We start from the raw sequence: 17108 nt of genomic DNA on the forward strand, positions 1-17108 counted from the left end.
CTTCCGCAAATACATTCACACACTGACTGTTGACACGGCCTGACGCTTTCATGCGATGAATCTAAACTTTTGAATTGAGAACGTGTTAAAATGTTTAATTTGTTTGATACGGATGTTTTGTTTGGAGAGATTATAGTTACGAATAAAAAGTTGGAAGTTGATTTCGCTTGTACTGTTGCAATCAATTCAAAACAATTGAATGAGACAGTTCTAAATGCACATAGCATAGGTATCATGATTATTAACTAGAGGTGTTACATCTTGAGAACTACTTGCAGCACCCAGATAAAAAGTAGTTAAAGTCTTTTGTCAAGCTCTGAACTAACTGTGTACTAAATTACATGATAACAGGTGTACTTAACACTACTTTACACTTAATATCTTTACCTAAATATCCAAAAATCTTAATTCATTTGATGGCAAGAAGCTCTTTATTGTATAATAACTTCACAAACATGTTTACTTTCCACGTTAGAGCTCACAAACTCCCGTGAATCCTATTGACATCTCACATGGCGTACACACACCATAAAATTCACATGTTTATCCCTCCACCTCACTCCCACACGAACATTTAAAATCAGGAGTATTATGATACTTTTGTGGACATTTACAAGTCTCATATTGACTGAGGTGGTCTTGCAAATTCGTGTATTTTCGTTAAAATGTATCATGCCTGCGAAAATAAATTGTTTTGAAGCTAAAATAATAATTTTTTTAAGGTAAAACTCTATTTGAAGTAAGCTTTAGCAGTATTTTAATTAACTTAATCTATCTCAATAAAGATCCTTTAAATTCTTCACACAGCACTATTCACGGCCATATATTGCTGATTTGTCGCTTAAGAGCATTTAAAACTCTTATTCTTCCACCCTAAGAGCAGACGACTTAAATAAACTTCCATTTCAGGAACAAAAATACTTCGCAACTAAATGAAAGAAAACTAAGAATCCAATCTATTCGAAAAAAAAAGACAATAAGAATCCAAAAACGAAGGAATCAGATTTCCACACAGATACAGAGGAGAGACTTGCTAAAAACAATAATATAATTCCTTTTAATTCTTTAAAATAAAGCTTCGATATAAATTGGCTGGACAATGAAATGTTTAATGAAACAGGAGGTAAAGGTCAACTCGAGACCGCACCTTCAATTAAAGAAATAACCGATGAGTCGATGTCGAAAACCGCTTATTTTAGCGTTTCTGGTATCGATATTGTATTTTCGTTTAAAAAACAACAATAAGATAGCGACGTTATAGTAGTTTAAATTGTTGAAAAGCTTCTGTATAAATATTTCCATTATATTATTCCATTTAGTTTTTATTTTTGTCCGACATACCGTTAAACATAGGTGTTGAAGGTGTAAATCTCCCTTTACTTAATGTGCTCCATAAAATAGCATCTGTTTATAAAAAGTAAACACATCGACATACCTTATTCAATGGAATTTAAAAGCGTAGTCCAGCTGAAAGAATTGCCCTACAAAATAGTTATTGAATATCTTTAGCGCTAAATTAAACTGCCTATTTATTCAAACCAAAGAAAGTAAGGACTGTTGAAAATACAGATTTTAAGGTTCGCTCCAAATATCATCAATTAAAACCAATTACAAAAGAAAGTGATAGTCGCCCAAGTATGCAGGTCACAATTTCTGATTCATTTTTTAATTATCTTCGGTTTTTCTTTCCTGTATTGTGGACTTTATTTCTTTGGTTTAGGGCTTGGATTTCATTGGTATAAAGCTGTCGCTGTTGAACTAATGGCACTACAAATCCTCGGCAGTCCAGGCCAGGTATTGTCCTCTGAAAAGTTTATTTGCTCCTTACACCACTGTCGTCCGATCGCCTTTTTACTTTTATCTCAGACAATTTTTAAATGGTTTATGTTTGATACCATTATTGTGTGCCAATCAGGTTGAATTACAATGTCCTTTACCAACGGCCGAACTGAGTAAGAATTTCTTTATTATTTTTGTTACAAATCATTTTATTTTATGCCTTTTTTAGTTTTAAAGTAAACAAGGCAGATGTTCGCTTTATTTAGATGAGCCAGTCGAATGCGTAAGTTGAATTTAAATAACTCGTGTTTGAATTTACGGATGCTTGGGGACATGGAAAATTGTGGTGCTTACGTTATTTTTTCTCCTTTTTTGCTGGAATTTATGTGTCTTTAGTTTTGACAAGTTTACTTAAAGGATTCTAGGAAGAGGCTTCTTGTATTTAGATTTGTGGGACGGTCAATCTCTTGCATGTGAATGTAAATCATGTCATTTGTAGGATATCCGACATTTCGTTCTGGAATGTCAACCGACTTCATTAGAATATCGTAGTGGTCCCAAATAAGCTCCTTTAACAAATAATGTAATACCGTGTTCTGGTCCCGACATTTGCGGTTTTAAAAAGGCTTGTATTTCCACAATCTCTCTCAATACTTTGCAAACGTGGTCTCCTGACAGAGATCCCTTCGATCAATAATCTGGACATTAGCGGCACATAAAAGTCACTAATTGAGATATCCCCAACAATTTGAACTCAACGTTTTAAAGTGTTAAGTAGTGGCTGGAGTGTGCAATAAATCTCTTTGTTGGCACTCTTATCTACCTTACTGAGGTAGCCGATATGGGCGTTGTCGGTGAAGAAAAATTTAAATATAAAACGTAGTGTTGCAGAATCGGCTTTTATCGGCGACGGTCATATTTTGAAGTTTGTGGAGCGGTCGTGCTTCGTAAAGTAGTGAGAAGTAAGCTGAGGATGATCGGTTTTATATTTATTGTTTGTTTTAAAAGTAACATAAATATGTTTAATGGTATACATGTGGAATCCGATACTAAATCAATTATTACATAACGAACTTCCTCCAAAAGGCAAGACTGATTTCAAAGTACCAATAACTCTTACAGAATATCAAAGAGATGAAGTTAATTTAATTTCAAAAATGTCATTTTGATATCACATAAAACAAGTTATCAGAGTCGAAACTGATATAAATGAAGATAATAAAGATAACCAAATCACTTTACTTGAGAAAGGGATCATCGTGTGTGGTGCTAAAGTACGGTAACGAGTTATCCGAGATCTCTTCATTATAAACTAAAATGTAAGACCATTACGACTGTTTGTATATTCTCATTGATGAGGACTCACTTAAGAGTTTCGAAAAGTACGTAAAGCTTTTTTAGATAAGTGAGAAGATTCTCAAAACATTATTAAGTTAAATATAAAAGTCAAGTGATCAATAGCAACTATTGTTGTAGTATGGGCTTAAACCCAAAACTTTATATTGACTAGTTTAAAAAACATACTCAATTGACTTTAGTACATACCTAGCCATGTATATACTTATTTGGTCACCAACATACTTTCGCTATACAGTCACCGCAAGTTAATAAGAAAACCAATTTATTATTGACAACATTAACTTCACCAGATCAGTTAAGGACAAATAAAATAAATCCCAGAAAAATATCCTTGAATCTCGACAGGTCCCTGGATGGCTCTCTAGTGAGGTTTGCATGCAAGCTACGGAGCATCAATCAGCGACTGAATCGTATTCTCAATAATAATAAAGTATGCTCATCTGTTTTGGGAATCTGAACAAATGTTTCTCAGAACGTTGCGTGTCCCCTTAATGATCTGTATAAAGGTAAATGTATTGAACAAAAGCTTTCTAAGGTTTAATTAGGTTGTATCGGTGAAAGTAAGGATCATGCCTTAAGGATGATGCCGTATGATAATACAGTCCGCTTTTTATTTCACTGCTTTTAAAATAATGATTTGCTGCAAGTCTTCGAGAAAAAGAATATGAGTGCAACAGTAAATCAGTTGTCAATGTTCTCTTATTAATAGTTGTAAAAACCGTGTAAACATGGTAATAAAAGCTCGAAATATATTATACATGCGATTCATCTTGTGGAACCTTTTTAACAGTAAGATTTGTGATTTACTGACCACATGTTGCGTGTTGTCGAAAGAAATTCTTTTAATATCACATAAGAGCAAAGTTGAACAGTTTCGTTTGCATTTGGCAGATATACCTGTTATATAACATTAAAATGATTATCTAAACGTCTCAATACCAAAGCAATTTATATCAATGATTGACCAACAATGTTAATAAGACAAGATACAAGAATGAAGCCATTAGCGGAATCGCTAAAACTAACACCGTTTCGCGATCTCATAAATCACATACCAATTTGGACCTTACCATTAACTTGTCAGAGTTGAAACTTCTATAGCATGTGTGCGAACAATTTATCTTAGCGTTCGACGTGGATGCAATTAATCAAGAGCCAATGTCACGTACGTAATATAGCCGAGGTAAAAGAGAAAAAGATGATTTCAGGCTAATTATCTTTGATGTTGTTATATTTTTATTTTGCCACTTAACACCTACAGAGGCAATTTGTCGCTTGTTACGTTACGCTATTGAATTTTCGGGGTCCTGCATTGTGCGACTACCGTCTGTGTAGCCGTTGATTTATTTCTCATACGTCCAGTACTCATTTATCATCGTTCGGTTGTATTTAGACTGTTTATTTTTATAATGAGCTCTCGAAAAGGTCAATTTTGCGTTTATAGTTATTTTTTTCTTAAGCCAAGAGTGTGTTTATTTCTTCTTAAATACGTTTAAGATCAGTTGTCGTGTTCGCAACCTGATCTCATTATTCGGGACATGTAACAAAAAGAAGGTGTGAAAGCTTGGAGTATAAATAAGCAAATATATTCATTATTTATCGATGCCTACTTCTCAATAAAGCCTTTTAATTTAATTTATGGGACACTTCCTTCAGCGGAGTAAATGTTTTATTTGTTCGAGAATGTACGGCAGCAAAAATGTCAAACATTTGCTTCCTGGGAATAATAACTTAGAATTTCCATTCCATAAGTAACTGAACATTAGAATATACCGGTATATATTGTGATACAATGTCCTTAGGCTTGCTATAGCTGAGACCTCACAGAACCTTGATCAATTCATCGAATTAAATACCTTTAATTAATTACGATTGCTATCTCACAGTTGGACTGTGGATGGCAATTAGTCGTAGTAGCGATCCTTTGTTGCGAGTAACATGACGGCTGTAAGTTTCCTGTTTTAGCTATCTTCTAAGGTTACAAGCAATGAATGGCGCACTTGATGTAGCATTCTGGTTTTCAGGTGTGATAACGATCAGTTTTTGGATTTTGTCCAATACGTAGGACTGCTGTTTAATTTACCAAGCTTTACCGTGTACTGCAGTTTCTGGTTTCCTCTGAATTTAGGTTGCAATGTTTTGTGTAGCTTAGGCAACTTAACATGGGTTTAAAATGTTGGTAATAAAATAGACGTTAACATTTTCTCAGAAATTAAGTTTAGGTGGCGTAAAAATAAAGGGTCAATGCTATTCTACAAATAAAGATTGAGAAACACCGATTTGTAAAACTTGGTTAAAGAACATGTATTTCGAAACTGGTAATGCAAAAATCTCTTCACAATATTCACATGAAACATCACCACCCACTGAATCAGACGATTCAACCCAATATTATAATAAAAACAAACAACAAAATTATAAAACTACTCATCTTCACACATGATAATCAGAACCAGCTACTTTTAAACTAAAGGAATGAAAACCAACCGATTATACCAGTGCTGTAAATCATATCACGCAACTTTTAATTGTAAAATATCGCCCACGTGAACATTTCTCTAAACCTTGTAGCTTGTAGGCGACGCACTGGTTACCTGCCACCACTTATGAATTATCACCAAAGTTACCGTAAACTATTTTTGCAATAAGTACTGGTTTGATAGAAGTTGTAGTATTTTGAAAATTTCCAGTTATGTCATTCTTGGCAACAATTGCTTTGGGAACTCCCTCAGTAAGATTATGAATGCCATTAGCAAATTGATGATTAATAGTAATACAACAACAAGTAACAAGAGTAATACTACTAGTATGTTTTTGCTTAGTGATTACTTTTCATCTTCATCGATCTTCGGTTGGTTCATATCAATGCTGCATCATGGTCTTAACTGTATACAATGTCTTTTTAATTAGTAGCTTTTGGTTCCTCTTCTGCCCTATTCCCATTTAAAGGTTACCAAATAAAATAATTTTATATTACTATTGTGCGTACTTAACATTAATTTTTCTTCCACAGATGTCAGCAATCGATCCAGACTGTGGAGTCAACGCTATCGTCAACTACACACTGGGCGAGAGTTTCGGAAAGCCCCAGTTTTCCGTCAAGCCTGATTCTGGAGACCTCTGTGTATCAGCCCCTTTAGACTATGAAGCTCATAGTGACTTTGAGTTCCCCGTCATTGCTACTGATAGAGGTTGGTACTTCATTTTTTTATCATTTATATGTTCTTTTGTTATGTACTTCATTTAATGTAATTTTGTTATTTACTGCAGCTTTGGTCTTATCTTGACGTTTATTGTGATGTGTATTATTGATGATCTTGAATGGATTCTTCTAAGTTATTTTCTGGTCTCCGACTTTTGAATGTACATTTTACGCAATTCACACGTTTAATGGCGAAATAGGCTTTGTTCAAAATATAAATTAAAATATTATGTTCGATTAAAAGCTGGAGGTCAAGCCTCGCCCATTCATTAACTTGTACATTCCTTAATGTAATGTAAAATATTAATAGTTTGATTAAGTGAACTAATAATTTGGAATAGGTTTGTTGCAAGAGGACCAAACCCTTTTGGCAAAGTAATCTGAGGTTAAAATTAATGGTCAGTAATTATGAGGCCTTGTTCATATTTAATTATATGTACTTTGTTCAGTTATTCATTATTCATTTCTTAATGTTTACGATTGAAAACAGAAACCTTTATAAAATAAGATGTTTTTATTATTTATATCAATACTTATGCTGCTACCAAATATCTTAGGAGCAGGTAGACTTTTATCGTTTTTATTTTACCATCATGATTTCTAATTCTTAAGTAAAACTTCGAGCTTTACCGTGAGAGTTACCAACATAAGAGTTCTAAGATAGCTTCCGAACCTATTTGTGCAATAACGTACCATGTTCATTTACCCAAAGTGGGTTAACAACATTCCCTAGGCAGACCTTTATTAATTTTCCAATAATTAGCGCGATGCAATATTCTCTAAGGCACAGGTAAATTGTCTTAAACCTTAAATTATAGCACGTTAGTATTTCGAGGTATTTGTTAGTTAAACTGAGATTGTCCCTTCACTTGAGTAATTTAGGATTTTTAAATTATTTTACTTTCTAAATTATAAGATTTCAATAAAATATAAAACTTGACAGAATAATTTTAATTTGTCGTCATCCAGAACCACGGAGGAGAAAGTGTCCAGAACTTATCAAAAGTTACTTCAAGCAATTTATAGAAAACTTTATTACAAGTAACAGCATCTCAATCAATAACAGCACCTACATTTACTATTTAATTTATAATTTCTATTTCAGTTCTAAATGTTTTCAGAATAACAATTTCTTGCGCCAGCATTAAATTCAGTAGATCGCATCTGTCACGCTGGACTCTTAATATTGCTTGGCTTATATCAAATACTTTGGCATTCACTACAATGTCATTTCTAGCTTTACTTAGATATTTGAGTGGAGGAATAGGAGCATCTTGAGTATTTAAAAATTATACGAAATTGTGTGAATGTGTAAAGTTTCTTTTGATGTTGTAAGATTTTTTAAAGATACTCTTGTTTGCTTAACAAAAACTCAACAACCAGCCTGTAAACGTTGATTTATTTCCAATAATTATATTGTCACGATACTTACATCGCACAATCAAGGTAAACCGAACCCAGAATAATACGAGAATCTTTAAAATATCCACGATTTGCAGCGATTTCGAAGGACCATCACATTGGTCGGCCGAAATAAATTCCGCCGATGTCTGTCCAAGGCCCGAAAGTCGAGCTCACTGATTTATGGAGAGAGAACTGTGCAACTATCACTTGGTGTTTTTATTTCGTTAGCTCGAGCGGCTACTTTGTCTTTTGAAACGGAATTTTCGAGAACTTTTTCCAGTTTTTAATGCTGTGACGACTGTGTTTGGGTTCCATTTGAGACAATTTTAATTTGTTACATTGGATAAATATTTTCAAAGTAAACAGGAAGATTAAGTGCAACACTCTAACGGATGTGTCGTTAGATTCCAGCGTTTATGTAATAATTTTATATGAAAACATTGTAAAATAATTATGAGGCAATAGATCGTCGTAATAGTTAACTGTACATTAAGGACTTATTATTAGTTTTACTGTTACCACGAAATTGCGTCGCAGTCAACTTTGAACAGGTATTACAAAGTTTACGTAAAATTACAGATAATGTAATTAAGTTGAATAATTCGTGGTAGTTACATAACGTTTAAATGCACTAAAGACGAAAAAGATACAACAGCGACCATTACATTAGAACAAGCCATAAATAATGTATATTCAAAAGATACACGGAGAAAAACCGCATATAATCACAAGCCCGCTAAACGCGTTGACAAACGCATAAATCAACCACCTGCCAATTAGACATAGAATTACAAACAATACGAACAATCAATACCAATTATTTATTCGCAGGAGGACTGTCGACGACCGCAATGGTGAAGATTCAACTCCTCGATATAAACGACAATGTACCAGCATTCACAGTTAAGGATTACAACGTTTCTCTGAAAGAAGGACGGATCTCCAGCGAGCCGATTATAGCCGTGTCCGCGACAGACTCCGATTCAGGCAGATTTGGTACAATAACTTACAGAATTGTCAACGGCAATGAGAACGATGTCTTCAGAATAGATAGGAGTACTGGAGAGATTTTGGTCACGAAGCCTGCGTTGGTGCAAGCCAATTTGAAGTTTGATTTAGAAGTGTCTGCTACTGATGGTGGTGGTTTGACAGCTCCTCAAAATGCTGTGGTACATGTGTCGGTGATGCCTGCTGGAATTGGATCAGCGCTGTTTGATAAGCCTCGGTACAATTTTCGTGTGAAAGAAGACGTCAGGATTGGGACTGTTGTTGGGAATCTGAAGGCTACTGTTGGTGATAGAGGTAAGTGCTTTTTTTTAAGTTAAAGACTTTAGTACATGAAACTCTAATAACTCCAATAACTAGAAGTTACGTTCTTACTTATCAAGTAATTTGAGTAGATGTACGCGTTGCTTTTGAACCTCAAATCTTCTCAATAGTCTCTTTCCATACCAGTGAAACGGGTATCATTGTAAAACAAAAGTAACCTTTTCTCTAATGTGCAATACTTAAGCAGACAGAAACAATCCGGAATGAACGTATCCGGGAAATCGCCGCATAAAGTACAAACGGCTCAATGATACAACTACCGTTGACCGCATCACCTTATAGCTTCATTTTGCTGCAACAAATTTATTGAAATCGTGCCCAAGTGGTTTCTATTCAAATGAAAAGCTTTTAGCGTCTTCGTAAACCCTTTGAAAAGGTAACTGGGCTAGGTGAATAGGTCTTCAATATAAAAGTGAAGTACACTTTACATAATTACAGTGTTTTGTACAAAGAATTGTACTTCGTTGTACAACTGTTTTATGGTAATCGTGGTGAAAGTATGGGGTTACGGGAGACTTGGAAACAGCTTTATTTATTGCTCCTATTAACTTTTAAGACTTCTAAACCTGTGCAAGTGCTAAACGTTGTAGTAAGAACACGGATTTCGATTTCAATTATTACGATGACTACACAACGGGACTTTCTATAAAAAAGTCAGACAATCCCAAAAAAATATATCAAGCAAAATAAAAATTAATTCACAATTACAAACTCTCATACATCAAAAAAATCCATACACCCATTAAAGATAATTTAAACAAAAGCATAACTTACAACGTCGGCCCAAGGATCGCTCCCAGCGCAAATCCTATCCCTTACACCGTGGTGCAAGACGCTAAGATGCCCATACAACTGTACGTAATCGCCCATTGTCTTAGCCTCACGAGCTGATGCAAGCACTGGTGCATCCACTTGGCAACTTTTATGAACCCCTTTGAATTGCTGATGCGTTCCTTTACCCATTTTGAAAGGACAAATAATTTACACGAAGAACGCGACTGAATACATATATTTTTAATGATAGGTTGTTCAATGCTTTTCGTTTAGCTTAACTTATAATGTTATGTGGTTTGTCGCTAAATGTAGGTAGTTCATTCAGTACTGGGTAGTAGGTAAGTAGGGCTGCAGCGTTATGAAAAATCTTTAATATACATTTCTGTTTAAAACTGTATTTTTATTGAGTCGTATAGTCTAGAGCCGATGGTGACCTAAAGTACTAATTACCGTTGATTGGATATAAAGTACATAAATAGTAACTTTCATACCCGATTCGATTGAAGGAAACATTAACAGTAAGTAGTAAAACTCCTTATTAATCCATAGATCAAAACGTCGTATTCGCTAAGGCCGTCTATCACACCGTAACGTAACGTGACATGTATGACGATAGTTATTTAAAGCTGCGGAAAACCATTCGAATAGCTGCGAACATTCCTATTTCAATTTATGCCGTTAAAGCAGTAATTATTTAAAGGTGCATTGGGTAATTTTCTCATATCTTCTTGGAGGGAAATGCAATAATTTTGTATCAATGCGCATACATTTTGCGTTGCTTGAATCGCGACTATCTGGCATCTAAGTTTATAGTTATACTGTTTCGTTTGACCTAGTTTGGAAATAAGCTTACCATATATTTTCACACACTAAAACCTTAAATGTTTAGTTTACAACCTACTTAAACTACTGTAAATATAAATACAAATAATTAGGATAGTTTTACTTTGCTACCGTAAGCAGGATGTTAATATGTTATACAACTGTATTAGATCGAGCATGATTGATTGTTTTACAACAGAGATAGCACCGCAATAACTTATTTCCTTTCGACAATTCTCACGAAGTGCCCCATGGGACATCCACCATCTTTGATACTAATTCCACCGCGGAAACGTGATATCTTGAGAAAAAAATGCATTAAATCTCATTGAGACACGACTAACGTCATATTTATAAGATTGTCATCTGTCAAAATGTTGATTAAATTAAAAAGTTATGTAATTAAGAGTAACCACACACTGCAAACTTTTAGTCGGCCGATAGTTTGTTTGGGCTCATAGGTCAATATGAAGATGAATGGTAGTACGCACATAACAAAGATCGGGTACTTAGCCATTACCAGATCGCCTGAAAACTTTTATTAGAATCAAGATTTTCTATTAAAAAATGCCATGAGGTCAACTGTCGTCAGACTGTTTAGTCTGTCATGTACTCTTATCGTCAGATTGTCATCTGTCAAAATCTTGATAAAATTAAAATGAAATATAATTAATTTGTGACTTTGGCGGTCACGGAAATCGAGACTTTAATTATGAAGGTGCTTTTTACAACTTCTAATAGTACATTAAAAAGTCGTAAAATATTTTTAAGTAAGTGCAAATCGGGGTTAGAGTCGACATCAAAGATTTTATGGCCATATTTATGTACTGTTTCAGTGTTTTAAATACTCATAGATGGGCTTTTAATAGGTTATGAGCATATTTGAGGTCAAACTATAAATAAATTAAGATAATTTTTATATTTAGGTATACTTAGACGAGAATAGTTTTATTGACATTTAAGTACACTTAATTCTGTAAGGCTTACGTGACTCCAAAGACAATTCATCCTCCGAGCCTTTTCCCAAACTATGTTGGGGTCGGCTTCCTGTCTAACCGGATTCAGCTGAGTACCAGTGTTTTACAAGAAGCGACTGCCTATCTGACCTCCTCAACCCAGTTACCCGGGCAACCCGATACCCCTTGGTTAGACTGGTGTCAGACTTACTGGCTTCTGACTACTTCTGACTGCCAATGATGGTCAATGACAGCCGGGACCTACAGTTTAACGTGCCATCCGAAACACAGTCATTGGTGTCTAAGATATATTTAGCTTAAAGGTAACCTAATCGAAAGATGCTTAAAAGCCAAACATTGTCAGAATCAGTCAAGATTTTAAGACTTATTATATTTGTACAAAAATGATACCTTGTAACTGATCTACGGAAATCCAACAAATCATAGTAATACACGCGTTTAGTTTGAGAACAACAGTTAAATTTATTTGTGTAATATCATTGTTATATTGCGTTTTATACTGTTATATTACAGTATAGACAATAAAGCATGTTCGGTATCTCACTCGCGACGGTGCGTTTGGATAATATTTACACAGGTAGGTCTATGGAGTTTGTTACACCGTTGTAGATGATACTGTAACATATTTCGAGAATAATGCACACAATTGGGTACGCTTTTTATTAGGTATAAAGTAAAAAAAAATATGCTCTGATATGAAAAAAAAAACTTCAACACTTCAAACTAGAGCTACTTTTCTGTAGAGTTTTTTTTCGTGTTTTGAATTCGTAATTCCCACATTAAGACAGGACGGGTTGTTTACAAAAAAAAAATCAAATGTATAAAAAAATGGAATTCAATAAATATCTCATACAACAAACAATCCCAGTACGTGACTTCAAAAATTTTTTTTCATTGCCTTTTTCCGCAAGAGTCATCAACCCTTTCAAGAGCTTACACGACGGTGTAAACGCGATCCATACTCTAGCCCACGTATACTGTTGTAACTTCTAGCTCTGTAAATCACTGAATTGCTAACTCTACCGTTATAGAACTTTGTGCACTTGTCTATGGGAATTCTACGCCATGACTTCACCATTGTTAAGACATAGATAGCGGCCTCTTAAGATTCATGGAGTTTCAACGCAGTATATGCTTGGATATTGAATTATTGTGTTGACCGTTTTATTTGCTTATAAGTTTCTATTTAGATGATGTTGTGAGCTGGTCTTTAGATCCGGGAATAATACGGTCCATTCGTTTCATAATTAAAGTTAGTTAAATGAGTCTTACCTACATGACTGTGAACCTATTTCTTCGATTCAGTTGGTTTTAGACACTCAAAACCAAAATATCTGTTATGTGGCTATCCATTGTTCAGTTATAAGTATTTCTGAGCATCTAATGTCAAAAATCATTGAACATCGATGTTAAGATTAATATCAATGATGTCCTCCTAAAAAGCAATCAAATCCAAATAGTGTACCGCCAAATTGCGGTTCGCTATTACGATACATAAATCGGAGTAAAAGTCGGCGTTACAAAAGTCTACAAAAAATGTAGGTACTGTTATCACAGATGGCTCAGTACTGCTTTTAAACTCAAACATAAATCAACTAGGTAATAAATTCAATAAATGTAGTATTTGACATTCCACAAGATTCCATTTATTAAAAATGTGACTTATTACAAACAAGAATTCATTTTATTTCGTGTGAACTATAATTTCGTTTTATATGGGAGGTTACATGTTCAGTAGTAATATTAATAAATTTTAAACTAATTAGCTAAATCACAATACTGGTATCAACTACGTATTGCAAATCAAATCTTTAGATTGAGTTGATTTTATCTTAAAAATCACATTGTATTTTTAGATTTGTTCCAAGTAATGAGCGATTGGTTAGAATTACTAGTTTAGTTCTATGACTTAAGTTAATTGATTAAGGATCGTTAACTTCAAAGTTTCATCAATCTTCATCACGTCTATCAGTATGCATTAACATTTTTGATTAAACGTCAGCTATGAAAAATATCATCATATAAGTGTTAATATTAATTTGACTTCAATTATTATTAATCTTAAGTTATGGATAATATTCATTCAATCACAACTCGTTCCATGCTTAAGTGAAAATACCCACTTTCGTAGTGATCAGCTAATCACAAACGTAGCGATCCTGCCTGCACTATTTGATCAGTAAGGGCTACAATTTTTAAATCAAGCTCCTAAAAAACTACCTTAAAATAAATAGGGTTATAATCTTTCTCCAAAAAACTCGTCACCACGCTACCACTCGACACTTATTCCACACCCGAACCCGCTTTGGGTTTAATTAGAAAGAGGTCCATAACGCCTGCGTTCAATATAGACGCACGCCCCCTCAGATTTATTGCAGCGGCCCCGAGATAAACGTCCATTAATTAAAAAAATATTATATATTGAACTTTACCAACGGACGAAAGAACGGAGTGAGTTTTTTCGAAGATCTTCGCCAAATATTGCGATTTGCTGATAGCTTCAAACAAATATGATAAAGGAAATTATGCTCTTTTATGTGAGGTGAACAATGTTGATTTTTGATGGGTTTTTTATCTTGATGGTGGATCAGCCATTCGGGTTTTTCATGTACCTAAAATAGTAGGCTTTAACCACTGTCCACGACACAATCGTTGTATATTATCATATACCATATGCATATGACTCATGGACAGGGAAGTTATTTTATGAAGTAAATGTAGACTGATTTCAGAATGATCCTTTAACAAGTCGCTTTATTGGACTAACATTGCTATATGCTGTAATCAGATCAGAGCTTAAGATTATATCAACACTTAATTCACTTTCAACACTCTAATTATGACTGCTAACTTTAGTTCATGTAGTTGATTTAATATCATGATCGATACCTAAACTTATCAACACTAATGCCAAAACATCATCTACAAACCTAATTAAAATTAAAATTTCGATTATCGATACTATAATTAGCGTTAGATTATCGACTAATCAAATATCGATTTGACTCGCACCACCGTTAGACCACACATGCGTACATATTATATTAATTTATCACGTATGACAGTTAATCTTGTGAATAATTCCGATCTCCGTTACCCTGTGTTTCTGCTCACAATTATTTGGTCTTAAGACGTAGGACGCCGAAGATGTTTTGTAGAATATCTCTAAGGCTCAAATAACCAAATACTAGGTTATATATGTATTTTGAGAGAAAAGAGTAAAAAGCGGGTTGGATTAGTTACTATTTAGAACCTACATTTGCTTACTTCAAGATAACAAAATCTTTCAAAATATCAATCCTACACAAAAAACTCCAAAAACCAAAACAGCAATAGAAACACAATATCACAAAAAATAAAAAACAGAACTCCAAGACAAAAAAAGAGGAAAAACAACGAAGGGACATGGTCGCGCAATAATACGAATAGCATTACGCAAATTAGAGTCGATAGCCGGACGTAAGGCCTTTTGTGTAGACACCCAGACGAAGACTGCCTCAGTTCTTAGACATAAGCTATGCTGATTTAAAATGCCTTCAGCGTAAAGAGAAACGTTAAAACTGAGGATATTGTAAAAGTAGAAGTAGATGAACAAGTAACTCCGAAAGATATAGCAAAAGAATTTGTTGTACGCAAAATCTGTAGAGCGACGATAGGACTTACTTTCAATAATGAAGAATGTTAAAACCTTAATGATTTAGACTTACCTGCCCAAAGAAATATTTAAGAACAAAAAATACTGGCAAAAATCATAAAATATTCGACGATAATTTTAGTCAAGGCAGCTTTAAGTTGTTTAATATATTTTTTGGGATTTTATACAATAATCCTCGCGCAAGATTTAAACCTACACTTTATGAACATTAGAAGGATTAAAGTATACCCATGCCATTTTATGATAGGTTTAAAAAACAAGTTAAAAAATTTCACGCTCCCGCGCAATCGAACAGTGACTGAAAATTTGAAATTCGAATCTGGAGAAATCCAAGGATACGTTCGGATCTGAGTGCGCCGGCGTCGGTAGGGTGGCCAGTATTACGGGACTACGCGAGTCTGTCTTTTTTGTCATGCCTGATTTAATCTTAAAGGTGAAAGGTTGTATGAAAATAAACTTCTACCTTACCCTTCGGAGGCTAAAGAAAAGTAGCGATTTAGATTATTCTTATTTTGTACTTACTTGGATATAAAATTTATTCCTTGACTTATTTAAACAGTCGTAATTGATATTAATGTCGTTTCAGATGTAACTGAATTAACTCACATACCTTTGTGTGACCTCGGGTTATCATGACAATCCCAGGCATGATTTAAATCGAACTTCATTAATTAAGGCCCAATTAAAATCAAAGTTGAGGCAAATTCCGATTTAACAAGGGCAGATCTTGGTGTACCTTTCACCTTTGATCAGAGAACTATTCGAACCTTTCAAAAAAGGATTTGTTGGTAGCCCTACAGGCAGTGCAGCCAAATAAATCCAGCGAGGTCGGCGAACCCTCACCGCGGCGACAGTTTTTGCCGCGCAAACTTTTAGAGTTCCTTTTTTAAAAGTCCTGTAGGTACCTCAATTATTTTCGACTTTTTACACGACGTTATTCGGACTTCGTATTTGATTCACCTTATTTTACCGTGTAGGTGTTTAATAGGTGTAATTTTGTTCCCGACAATGTTGTACGTCAAATGACGTGTGTGTAACAGATGTTTGTACTTAGATGAGAAAAAAGATTTGTTTTTAATTTAAATTCCTGAGTTTTTAAGACACCTCAAATCCGGTTTCTTTCTTTTTGTTGCTGCTTTGAAGGAGCTGTTTTGCCAAAAATATACTTACTCTTGTATTATAGCTTCTAAGTCTTATTTTAGTACTCGCAAACTTTCTTCAGTTTTGAATAGAAACACTGATTAAGTTAAACCGTGCGGAGTAAATAGTCGAAATCAGTTAATGTTATGTTCTATTGAGCGTGCGTGGCATTCACTACAGTTGGTAATTCATAACCTACTTTCATTCATTTGCTACATTACATGCCGTCGTTCTCGATGCAATATTTTGATAAAACTATAGTTGCTCGTGTATGAGCTTATTCATGATTCATTTTACTGGTAACTAAGAAATTGCAATTTATAGCCTTTCAATAATGCCCTCAAAAATAAATACAAGTACTAATGAGAGTATGGAATTTAGATCTAATCACACTAGATCTTTTTTTACACCAAAATCATCACATCTAGTGATTAAATGAACTACCAATTTACCCAACCCTCTCGATGCACATCACATCAAAATCGTGGACGCATTATTCAAAACAAAAGATAATCACATTAGATAAATTAATTCAGTCGAATTAAAATCTAACAATTCGCATAGGTGGAGAGTTACAAAGCTTAATTGAACAGGCTTCGAGGCGCGTGAGGTAGATAATCAGTTTAGCGTTAATGATTTCAATTTAGAAGGGCCAAGATGCAAATTT

The 17108-nt window shown here is 34.3% G+C and overlaps 1 protein-coding gene across 1 annotated transcript in view; it reads left to right on the forward strand.

Annotated features, from left to right (window-relative positions):
- The window catches only part of Ds (dachsous), a 282118-nt gene that overhangs the window by 237614 nt on the left and 27396 nt on the right, over window positions 1–17108 (forward strand). Inside the window, exons 3-4 of the mRNA XM_049840337.2 lie at window positions 6152–6329; window positions 8576–9046. Of these exons, the coding sequence (XP_049696294.2) occupies window positions 6152–6329; window positions 8576–9046 (649 nt within the window). The remainder of the gene's footprint in view (window positions 1–6151; window positions 6330–8575; window positions 9047–17108) is intronic.

Source organism: Helicoverpa armigera, chromosome 13 (assembly GCF_030705265.1).
Source record: "Helicoverpa armigera isolate CAAS_96S chromosome 13, ASM3070526v1, whole genome shotgun sequence".
In the NCBI taxonomy this organism is placed as follows: Eukaryota; Metazoa; Arthropoda; class Insecta; order Lepidoptera; family Noctuidae; genus Helicoverpa; species Helicoverpa armigera.